Source organism: Halyomorpha halys, unplaced genomic scaffold, assembly GCF_000696795.3.
Source record: "Halyomorpha halys isolate HHAL.00 unplaced genomic scaffold, Hhal_1.1 Scaffold306.1, whole genome shotgun sequence".
Classification (NCBI taxonomy): domain Eukaryota; kingdom Metazoa; phylum Arthropoda; class Insecta; order Hemiptera; family Pentatomidae; genus Halyomorpha; species Halyomorpha halys.
This window is the reverse complement of record NW_027106917.1, coordinates 112019-124476: the sequence shown is the minus strand read 5'-3', so window position 1 is coordinate 124476 and position 12458 is coordinate 112019. Positions and strand designations below refer to the sequence as shown.

The 12458-nt window shown below is 29.9% G+C and overlaps 1 protein-coding gene across 3 annotated transcripts; it reads left to right on the top strand.

Annotated features, from left to right (window-relative positions):
• On the top strand, positions 1 to 12009 carry LOC106681050 (UDP-N-acetylglucosamine transporter). Of its 3 annotated transcripts, none has more exons than XM_014421170.2 (3): positions 1 to 90; positions 4556 to 4957; positions 9065 to 12009. In XM_014421170.2, the coding sequence occupies exons 2-3, from the start codon at positions 4610 to 4612 to the stop codon at positions 9719 to 9721; spliced, it is 1005 nt and encodes a 334-aa protein (XP_014276656.1). In that variant the 5' UTR covers positions 1 to 90; positions 4556 to 4609; the 3' UTR covers positions 9722 to 12009. The 3 variants fall into 3 exon arrangements, with proteins under 3 accessions (XP_014276656.1, XP_014276657.1, XP_024216910.1); XM_014421171.2 differs by lacking the exon at positions 1 to 90 and adding an exon at positions 132 to 198; XM_024361142.2 differs by lacking the exon at positions 1 to 90 and having other exon boundaries at positions 4574 to 4666; positions 4749 to 4957.
• Positions 12010 to 12458: the final 449 nt, after the last annotated feature.

The window sequence follows — 12458 nt, the reverse complement described above, 5'->3', positions numbered from 1 at the left end:
TAATGTTATTTGATGAGGGGAATTTTTAGTTTAAGAGAACACTACATATACAATTGATAATTACATATATTCATTTCTGGTTCTAAAAGGGTCAGTACAATTAAAATAATTTGTTAGGATTTAGTATTTTAAAACTCAAAACATCGTCATTTCTATTTATTTTTATGGTAGTAATTTTTTTGTTCTGTTGTGGATTAAGTGAGTAATTTCATCAGATAATATAAGATAAGCTTAATTATGAAATATTTATGCTCTATTACATAATAATTTTAATTATAAATAATTATTTGCTCTTCTACAACTAAGTTTGAAAGGTTTTTATTTGTTAAATCTTTATTATATATATTTTCAGGAATACATTTACATCCTTTATTCACTTCTTATTTTTTTAATATTTGAACATTTTGGGCTCCTCTACCCATTATCTAGTTCTACAAATAAAAATGTTTACAATCAACAAAGTTTATATTGCACTTTAATAATTTTATTAATTTTTTTTATACACATTTACAAAATTCAATGTTAAAGTATACATACATCATTTCATTAATTTATGACCATTTATAAATCTAAATTGTTTCTTAAAATTAAGCTAAAATTTCTTATTAATGCTTCTTATTGTTTTTCAAAATACATACAATGTTTTTAGGCAAACATTGTAGTTTTCAAACAACTGTTTTAAGCAAACATTGTTTGAAAACAACAATAATGAAGAATAAAAAATAAACTTGCTAATAGAAAAAAGAGGACTTATATTCATTTGAAAATATTTTTAATTTTTTAAACAATTAAATTTTATCCAATTTTAGTCTCAAAACAATTTATATTTTTTTATAAGTCTGATGCTTTGGCCAATTCAGCCATCCTCAAGGTCAATCATAAATACAAATTTAGAATGAGATCAATTTAAAAGAATGCATACAATTTTTTTAGGCAACCATGGTTGTTTTCAAACAACAATAATGAAAGATAAAAAAATAAGCTTGTTAATAGAAAAAAAAATGAGGACTTATATTCATTTGGAAATATTTACAAAAAATATTTTTAATTTTTTAAATAAATAAATTTTATCCAATTTTAGTCTCAAAACAATTCATATTTTTTTATAAGTCTGACACTTCGGCCAATTCAGCCATCCTCAAGGTCAATCATAAATACAAATTTAGAATGACATCAATTTAAAAGAATGCATACAATTTTTTTAGGCAACCATGTTTTCAAACAACTGTTTTAGGCAAACATTGTTTGAAAACAACAATAATGAAAGATAAAAAATAAGCTTGTTAATAATAAAAAAAAAAAAAGAGAGAACTTATATTCATTTGGAAATATTTTTAATTTTCGAAATAAATAAATTTTATCCAATTTTAGTCTCAAAACAATTTCTATTTTTTTATAAGTCCGATGCTTTGGCCAATTCAGCCATCCTCGCGATTAATCTTAAATACAATTTTAGAACAATATCAATTTAAAAAAAAATTATGCAGACTATTTGTCATTTCTTCATATTAATATAGATGAGTTATTGTGTCAATTCTTTATATTAAATTAAAAATTAACTGTGATTAAGTTTTAATATGAAGAATTGACAAAATAGGGTAATTGTGGACTGAAATTAATGACCTGGATAGAATAGCCTGCATAAAGTTTTCTAAAATTGATGTGGTTCTAAAATTGTATTAAGATTGTCCTTCAGGATGGCCGAATTGGCAGAAATGTTAAAATTAAAACATTTTTTATTAAGGTGTTATATAAACTTTGTTAATTGTTACTGTAAGTTAATTGTAAACTGTTGATTAGAAATATTTTTATTTGTAGAACTGGATAATGGGCAAAGGAGCCCAAAATGTTATTAAAATTTTAAAAGAATAAAGAAGTGAGTAAAGGATGTAAATGGATTTCTGAAAGTACTATTTAAGTTTACATTAGTATAAAAAAACATTGATTATTTTAGTTGCAGACATATTTTCTGCATCCTTGATTTCTACTAGCATATAACATATATATTTATTGTTATTATATAATAAGTTAAATTTTAGAAATTTTATTTATATTAGAAATAAAAGTTGCATATTGTATAGGACTAGTGAAAAATAATATTAAGTTAACAATTTAATACTTTATTTTATGCTGGAAGATTACTGATTGACCGTGTGTATTAATAAATGGAATATGGTCTGGGTGAAGTCAAATTAAACTTAAATAGTAATATTATTTTGTACTATTTTTATTTGAGCTAATGTTTCGCCCCATGTTGCAGGGCTTCGTGAGGGCTTAAAAAGATACAAACACTTAACATAAGTAAATACCCTTGTAATTTTCCATTTACTTCTTTACTTATGTTAAGTGTGTGGTGGCAAGATTATTATTATTAGATCAATGTCTTCAGCGGCACTAGTTGACGTTAGCAAAGAGACTGTTTGAAATGGGTTTGCCACTGTCGAAATTATTATCAACATTTTTATTTCCCTAGTATATTTCTTTTAAATCTATTTTTATTTATAATTCATTTAATGTTTCATTATTTTACATTTGTTTTAGTGGCAACCCCATTTGAATCCTCTCGCCATATGATCAATAATAATGATTAACAATGACAAAACGAGGGTTTGTTTTTCATTGTAAAAACAAAACTGAATATTTCTGTTAATAATAATTATGAATGTTTTGTTATATATGTCAATGTAAATATTGTTGTGTTGACAAATAAAGAGCGTATCTAAAGAGTCATCTTTATTGTTACAATAGGAACACGCAGTAAAAGTGTTTGTATCTTTTTTAGCCTTGATGAAGCCCTGCAACATGGGGCGAAACGTTGACTCAAATAAAATAGTACTATTGGAGTTTAATTGGACTACTCCCAGACCATATTCTATTTACTTTATTTTATATTCATAAAGCTCTTGAACATTTTTTTTGTCTACAATATTTCTACCAAAATATTAATCATATATTTTTTCGTATACAATGAAATTTATCTATTATTATTATCATTATGAAATTTTAGAGTCTTGTATGTTTTTCTATGAAATATTTATATATTTCTGAAATATCATATTAATTAAATATCAATATTAAGTCATTGATTTGGTAAGATTTATTTAAATATGATTTGACTCTAACAAATTATCAGATAAAGGTTTTTAACATTCTGTTTATTTGGGCTTTCTATTATGAATTATTGCTTGTAACACTAAGACATTTGAAGAATAAGCTATAGCTATGAAGGACTTCATATCATGAATTAATATCTAAATTAAATATTATTTTAGAGTTAATAGGATCAAGGGATATTCTTTAGTAAAACTTATTGTTTTTTTTTTGCATTTTAGTAAAGATATTTTAATATTGGTGAAGTTACCTTAATTTAAGCTGTGATTTGATTTTGTTTTCTATTGATGCATTGATTTTAAGATCTCTAATTTTTAATTAATGTAAAATTATTTTAAATACCAATCATAGCCATTACTTGCCATTTGTAAATTTATTTCAATATTCAATTCAAAATTCAATGTGATTACTTAAAAACATTAACAAAAGGAAGATGGTTAGGGTGGAGTCGAAATAACTCAAATAGTTAATAAACTATTTGTTATGAGCCAACTGTTCGTCCCACTTTGTAAGGCTTCATCAAGGCTACAAAAGATATAATCAACTAAAATCATGTAACATAGTAAGATAATATGTAATAAATGTGAACTAAGATATGGGTAAAAATTTGTATAAAAATATTTTAATTTAATTTGTTTACTTTCATTCTTATATAGATTTTCATGTTCAATTTCATTTTTAGTCTGATCTTAGTTCAGATTTATTTCATGTTATCTTAGTTTTTACCTTATTTAGCCCTGATGAAGCTCTGTAAAGTTGGGCAAAACATTGGCATGAATAGTTTATTTACTATTTGAATTATTTTTTTTTTAGATTATTAATTTAATATGTTTATTAATTGATTTTTTGGGAGTGGTTTATATTAATAATAATACCAACTTCAATGATCCACTTTTATTCTTAACTTTTTATTTTAAAATCTCCAATGTTTCAGCACTTAGGCCATTTTCGAGGAGACAACATTTTTTTAAAAATTTATTAGTTGTTATTTTTATTAATTTATTTGTTTTGCAGGCTGATTGCCCTTGTCATAAAATCTTTGAAAACAAAAACAATTATTAAATTAATTATGAGAGATAGTTGACCGTGGATGATAAATGAGGAGAAGATGGTTGGGGGTGCGGTCAATGAAAAACACAAATAAGTATGATTAACTTATTTTAATGTGCCAACGTTTCGGCTAAAGTTTGAGCGAAGGTTGAGCGCTGATTAGGCGCTCGATCTTCCAGCGAACAGCCCTGAAGAAGGCTAGAAACTCTAGCCGAAACTTTGGCACATTAAAATAAGTTAATCATACTTATTTGTGTTTTTCATTGACCGCACCCCCAACCATCTTCTCCTCAATTATTAAATTAATATTATAACAGTTTCATTTAAATCTTTTTTTTGTTATAATACATTGTCAATGAATGATTTTCCAATTAAAAATTTTTCATTTTCACAGAACAATTAAAGATCCAATGAAACTAAAAGTGATCATCAAGATATCAAGGCAAACATGCCCAGTTCCCAGACGGCCAACTTCGTCAAGGTTACTAGCTTAGTCATCCTCACGGTACAGAATGCACTGCTTGGACTTAGTATGCGCTATTCCCGCACCAGGGAAGGTCCGATGTTCATTGCATCTACTGTTGTAGTCATGACCGAAGTATTAAAACTGATGGCAAGCCTCTTCTTGGTATATTGTGAACATGATGATTTCAAATCTTGGAGACAGGCCCTGTGTCATAGAGTTACAGTTATTAAAATGGATACTATTAAAGTGCTAGTTCCGTCATTGGTCTATGTTATACAGAATAACCTGTTATACATCTCTGCTTCACATCTTGATGCTACCACCTACCAGGTATTTATATAATAGTACAAGAGCTGGGAAGAAAAAAAGGCAGTTATCACACCCCAACTTTTGATCACTTTAATGAAAACTATGTATAATTAATAGTCAAAATTGATGAGTCTGCCAAGTATAGGTAGGAGGAATAAAAAATGGCGGCTGTTTCAAAACCTTTAAAAAAAACATTAATTTTTCATTCGGAGCTCTATATCTTAAAAACTAATAACAACACTAGAAAATCTAAGAGAACATTATTTAAAGAAGAGTAAATTTGCTGAAATATTAGCCTTAAAAGAGCTATTTACGTCCACTAGTTCTCGAGATATAGCTTTTTAAAAAGCAAAGTTTCTTAAAAATCTACTGAAAGATTAGTAGTTAGTTAATTTATTTTGAGAAATCTATATCTCAGGAACTATGTGACATACAGATGTCTAAAGCTAGTATAATGGACTATAAAGAAGTTTATGACCTTTACCTTCGTAGGAATAGTAGTTTTCATGATATATGCTAAAATAAATTGATTTATAGTTGTTCGAACAATAAGTTTGATTCATGAAAAACTTCATTTCAGAAACCATTTGACGTACAGATGTCTGCCAGCGCTCAAATTAAAGCTAGGTAAATTTACAATAAAATAGTTAATAATTTTTATCTTTGTAGGACTAGTAGTTTTTATGATATTTGACAAAATAAACTCACAAAATGTTAATTTCTAGTTGTTCGTATTTTTTGTTGTTGGATTTTTTAAAAAATATATCTCTAGATACATAGGACGCACATATGTCTGCCAACACTCAAAATAAAGGAAATTTAACTTACTATAAAGTAGTTTATGACACTTATCTTCGTAGGGGTAGTAGTTTTGATGATATTCACATATGAATATAAATTTGGCAAATAAAAATTTGTCCGAACAAATATAAATCAATTTATATTAGCAAATTTCATGAAAACTATTACTCCTACGAAGATAAACTACTTTATAGCTCATTAAACTAGCTTTAATTTGAGTGCTACTAGACATCTGTACGTCAAATGGTTTTTGAGATATAGATTTTTCAAAATAAATTCACTAACTACTGATTTATCAGTACATCCCATACAACATTTTTATGAAATGTTGCTTTTTAAAAAGCTATCTCGAGAACTATTTAACGTAAATAACTTTTTTAGGGCTCATATTTTAGCAAATTTGTTCATCTTTTAATGACGTTCTCTTAGGTTTTCTTGTGTTGTTCTTAATTTTTAAGATATAGAGCTCTGAATGAAAAATTAAATTTTTTTATCGCTTTCAAACAGCCACCATTTTTTATTCCCCCTACCTGTACTTGGCAGACTCATCAATTTTGACTAGTAATTATACATAGTTTTTATCAATGTAATAAAAAATGGGGTGAGATTTTTTTCTCCTCTTGGGTTTTTGTACTATAAGTGAGCCAGATATTTAGAATGTTATATTACATATTCTGTTTTAAGCTCTCTTTACTAACTAGGGCCTGAATTTGAAAAAAAAAAAAAAAAAAAAAAAGATCCAATTTCTATTTATTTTTAAGTGTTAGTAAAAAGAATGCCAACTTACAGGTGAAACAAACAATTTTTATTTATTTTTAGAATGAAAGAAAACCAAACTTAAAGATTAAATTCATTATTAGCATTCAAGAACATGTTGAAGTACCAAGTTTTAAGTATTCATTGATACCATATTGAAACCCTTACTAATGGTTTAGTCCCAAAATAACCACATGTTATTATATAAAGTTCCAAGGTGGCAAAGACCTCAACCACCTGAGGTACGGACAGCCCTCATTAACTATTAACTGATCAATATACAAATAGTTTAGTCCACATTTTTTTTTTGCTCTACAGACCTTTGTTGGCCTCCTGAACCAGCCTCTTTTGGGCTAATATAGCTCTTTCACATCTTTGTTGATTCTGTCTTCCCATCTGGTTTTTGGTCTCCAACGTAGTCTCTTGCCAACTATAGTGGCATTCATTGTTGTTTAGAGATGTCCTGATGGATTGTTTCAAGCCACATGTCCTGTCTATCTTGCTGGCTAGGTGAAGGATTAAAATAATGAATTCCGTGATTCTCCTGAAGTCCTCCAGGCTCATATAGAGTTCTCTGCACCTAAGTTGGAGAGGGCCACATCAGTCTTCTTTGCTCCGAAAATAGCTTGAACATTTGGAGGATGTGCTCACCTTCTCTACACTTGTAGAGAGGACTGGAGGCAATCTGGAGCTTTTGGAATAGTTAGTTTGAGACGGTTGTACCCCGTTCATAAGCTAAAAATGAGAAACTTGTCTCTTTGAGTGAGTTGGTGGGTGGCTCCTAATCCATCATTGCCAAATGGTGTCTTTATGAAGCATTATTATCTCATCAAGGCTAATATCAAAGTTGAGCTGTGGTTAGCATTACACCGTCATTATCTTTTGTTAAATTGTTATATTTTTGGCAGGAATAAAGTTTATATTCTTTATTCCCTTTAAGAAAACCTAAAACACGAATTTGTATAGCAACAGAAAAATAAAAATACTTTTTTCATAATTTTCACGTTCCCTGTTCTTTAATTTTTTTCAAAAATAGCAACAGCTTCAACACGAGGTTACTAACACTACACAAAACTTGGGGTCTTATTTAGGGTGGTAAGCGAAAGTTGTATGACACACTATCGAGCTCACTGAATTATCAACAAAGTTTTCATAAATAATTAATATAATGAGGTGTTAATAGCTGACCATAGATTGATAAGAGGAGAAGATTGTCATGGGTGTGGATAGTTAAGATAAACAAATAAACAAAACATATTTATTTGTGCCGACATTTAGACCTGAATTTCAGGCCTTTATCATTAGGGCTGAAAAACAACCTTAATTCGGAGAAACCAAAAAAAAAAAAAAAGAAAATAATAATAATTAAACTTGGAAATATACATAACAATAAATTAAGTATATAGTAGTTGATTGATACTAATAGAAGATAAAGTATAATATTATAGAGGTAAGAATTATATAAAATAAATGATAAAAAAAACAGATAGTGTTCAAGTAAATAAAGAAATAAACATTATGAAAAGTGTAGAAGAAAATGTAAATGATGAGTAATGGAATTAATATAATGTAAGTAATGTCAAAAATAATGAAAACCCATTTAAATTAAGATAATAAAATGTATGAAAAAAAAATACGATATATACTTGAACACTCTCTGTTTTTTTATTATTTATTTTGTATAATTCTTATCTCTACAATGGTATATTTTATCTTTTATTAGTATCAATCAACTACCATATAGTTAATTTATTATTGTATGAAGTATGCCTTCAACCGCATTGTAAGACACACTTTACTTTTGGTTGGCTGGTTGGGTTTGAGTGGACTGTATAATTGAAAAATGAAACATGATTAAATGTAATAAAATTCTATTGTTTTAAGTTACAAGAGGTGTAGGGGGTGACCGAAAGAAAATATTATGATTAGATTGTAAGTAGAATTTTGTATGACTGGGCTATGGAAATTGTAGATCTAAGATTGAGGTGGTTGATGATGATGTGGATGTTAACTATTGCAATGTGGACTTACTTCTTTCTCCCCCCCCCCGCATCTCCAAGCCTCTCCTCCCTCTGCTGCTGGGAACCACTCAAGTAAATCTACTCACTCATGGTGGATATTACTGATGAGTGAATAAAAAGAAAGGATGGACGCTTCTCTGGTTGAAGACAAGATGGCTATCTCACACTTCCTGGCTTGCTTCTCTTGCCACCAAGAGCGCTGGAGGAGGCAAGCTTTTGATGCTGGCCACATGGGCGCTACTGGTCCTATACATGGCAGCCTTTCCGAATCAACCTTTCCGTTGCCGTAGGTTACCGGAACAATTGTTATGTATATTTCTAAGTATATTTATTATTATTTTTTCTTTTTACGGTTCTATTAATTAAGATTGCTATATCGTTTTGATTTTCAACCCTAATGAATGCCTGAAATTCAGGTCTAAATATTGATACAAATATTTTTTATGTTTATTTGTGTATCTTTGCTGACCATACTGCCAATCATTTTATCTTCCGATATTTAATATAGCAAGAGTTCAATACTCACAATTACCTCTTCCTTTTGTTTCAGATCACTTACCAGTTGAGGATCCTGACAACATCACTATTTTCAGTTTTAATGTTGAAACGTAAATTGTTGCCATCACAGTGGGCTGCTCTCGTGCTCCTAGTTTTAGGAGTAGCAATCGCTCAGCTATCTAGTTGTTCGGAAGCGCCTAAACAGTCCAATATGAGTCATGCCCAGAATAGGTTCATTGGATTTTCTGCTGTACTCGTAGCCAGCTTTCTTTCAGGCTTTGCCGGTATTGTCGTTGAGATGATCCTAAAATGTTCAGACATTTCTATTTGGATGAGGAACGTCCAGCTGACCTTCCTGTCATTTCCTTTGGCTCTTTTAATGTGCCTCATTTCAGACTGGAATAAGGTAGTTAGGTTGGGTTGGTTCTATGGTTATGACTACTTCATCGCTTATCTCATTGTTCTACAAGCAGCAGGAGGTATGCTGTCATTCTTAGTTGTCAAACATTCAGATAATATTCTCAAGGGTTTCGCAACATCCCTCGCTATAGTCATCAGTGGTTTGGCTTCTGTATTTTTATTTAACTTTAGGATGACTGTATTACTAATAACAGGTGCTATGATGGTTATAGGATCAATATTATTGTATAGTAAACCAGCCAAAGTTGAGAAAGGACCAGTGAGGTTTAGAGAAATTGAAAATATATAAGGACGATTTCTAAGTTTCAGTACAACATCGATTAACATACTTGGTGATCTAAAAATATTTAAAAAAATAAAATTCAAAAGAGAGGAGGTGATTATAACGCATCTCAGAATTGGACACTGCCGGTTGACCCATCACCAACTCATAACAAGGAAAGATCCACCTCAGTGTCAACTTTATAAAGTGATTATGTCTGTGCTATACATCTTTGAGGAGTGTCCTCATTAAAGAGGGATCATGGAAAATTGTGGTGCCTCAAAAATTTACCAAGGCTCCAAGGTCTAGTTCTTCCAGTGAGGAGAACATTAACAGCACCATAAAGTTCATTAAATGTACCAGTTTGTTTACTCAGATCTGAATCTGATTTATGTATTATAAAACATAATATCATTACTTATTATTTATCTTTATATTTATTATTACTTATTATTTGATATCATTATCATTATTTAATTTCCAAAATAATTAGTATCATAAATTATTCTATTATAAAAAAACATTTAATATCTAGTTTAATAATTAATATTGAACCAATTAAATTTTTTTTTGTTATAAGGGTAATGATAGCTGTTAGTAGTTTTTTGCCCTTAAATTGAAGCAACAACAGCAGGAATAGGAAAAAATTACACAGCTAACCGATAACCGATAATCAAGTTAACAATAAATAGTTTTCTTTTACTATTTTGATACCTTTATTGGCTGCTGCCCAGCATATCTTCTTACAATCTACTTCATACAGTCAACTATCTACTTCCAATATTTTTATTTTTTACATTATATTTGGAGGAATTGACTTCTCCAACAAATAAATGAAGAAATTCTTTTTTGAAAAAAGAAAAAAATATAGAAACCCTTAGACACTAGTTGAATGCTGAGTATAGTTTTTTGCTTGTTTCATGGAAAATAAATAATATTTCAAACTTCCAGAACAAAAAAAAAAACAAAGGAGTCTTAACACAAACTAAAAATGAATTAACAAATCCTGATAATAACAATCCTCTAAGGACATGGTCTACTTAGACAGCAAATCAATTTATGCGAATGCTGTTTGGACTGAAGAATGATCCCATCACCTTTCAGAGACTAATGGACGAGTTTCTTAGGGATACAGAAGAATCCATGTGCCAAGTATACATGGAAGATCTATTGGTTTTTAGTAAATCGGTGTACGAAATAGAACTAAAACAGAGAAACGAGAACGTGGAGGCGGATTGGTTGACTCGGGCAATAACAATAAATGCGGTAGAGGAAGAACAAGGGGAACCAGCAGGGGACGTCCCACGATTCCTAAGGGAATGGACTCCGTAGGGGGGGGGGCATATTAACACTCCAGCCCATCCTAAAAGTAGAAGAGGAGTAGAAAGACTTCATAGCAACCACAGTAATTACTTACGGGTTTATCACGCGAGCAAAAGGACTGGAGCCGGACGAGGCAATGGTAAGGGCGGGGCCGCATATAACTACTTTTGAAGGTCTCTTGGCCACAAGGGCGGCATAGGAACTTTATAGGCACGGCTGAAGCAGATGGGGAAATTGTGAATCACGCGATGGTCATGCGAAAGTTATGGGAAAAAGCGAGAGGGCGGGTAGAGCGTGAGAAACGTGGAACGACAAAATTTGAACCTCCACGAAGTGATGGAGGACATTAAAATTGGGATTGTTGTGTACCGCCGTTTGGGGTCCAATAGGACTAAGGGATCCCGGTGATATTAGGGGTCATTCCGGGTGATTACAATACGGGAACATAACGTGGTGACAATTGAAAGTATGCAGGAACATACCGTTCATGTTGAACTATTAAGGTTCCCAGGGATAGCAGCTCTATGGACACCTGGAGTGCCTCCTCACTAAACTAAATTAGACACATTTTTTTTCTTTTCTTGTGTGTGTAATCAGAGTGTAAATAGGAAAAAGTGTGAGTTAAAAAACTGTCTAAATAGGCTAATTATGTAAACATGAAAATTGTTTAAATATAAGATGTTTATTGTGTAAATAGAAGAGATTTATTTTAATTTTTTTTTTCTTGTTGAATGTGTGTCGTACAATAAAAAGGAAAAGTGTTTCTATTTAATTATTTTTTGTTTGTTATACTTATATAAATATATAATTGTATTTCATTTCTGTTATGAAATTTTTTTTGAGTTTATGAGGAATTGTTCGTAAACTGGCAGGGGGGAGTAATAATCAGAGCATAGGTATTATGAGTCTTAATACTTAAATTCCGCATGTCAACAAGCCAGAATGCATATATAGAGGATTAAGAAGCATAAGCAAGAATAAATCAGTATCTTTGTTGGACTTTTGTGTTTCATTTTGTATCCCACTTCGAGTCCCATTAGTCCATTAGTCCCAGAGTAAAATTAAAAAAAAAAGTCTTTTTTTTAAGTTTTACTCTCGAATCCTCATAACTTATATACATATTTAATGTCAAAAGCAATAATATAAAAACAATAGTTGAGCTTGATTTCAAATAGTAACATATTCTATTGGCAAACTTTTTCAAAAATGTTAAAAAAATGAATGAGATCACAAGTGAAATAATTATCCATGTTTTGTGGATATAGTATTCAATAAAATAGGCATCAAAAATACCATTGAATAAAATAGCATTTACAAAATTTAACTTTTAAACTTTTATTTATTGATAATATTACAATCTGCCACAAATTTGGGTAATGGGTAATAATGATAATTGTACACTTTCATACAAAAAAAAAATAATAATAATAAATAAAACAAA

Excerpts from the sequence above, each read along its gene's own strand:
- LOC106681050 (XM_014421170.2), top strand. The coding sequence starts at position 4,610 with ATGCCCAGTTCCCAGACGGCCAACTTCGTCAAGGTTACTAGCTTAGTC. Across the intron at positions 4,958-9,064 it reads TTGATGCTACCACCTACCAG|ATCACTTACCAGTTGAGGAT; the intron begins GTATTTATATAA and ends CTTTTGTTTCAG.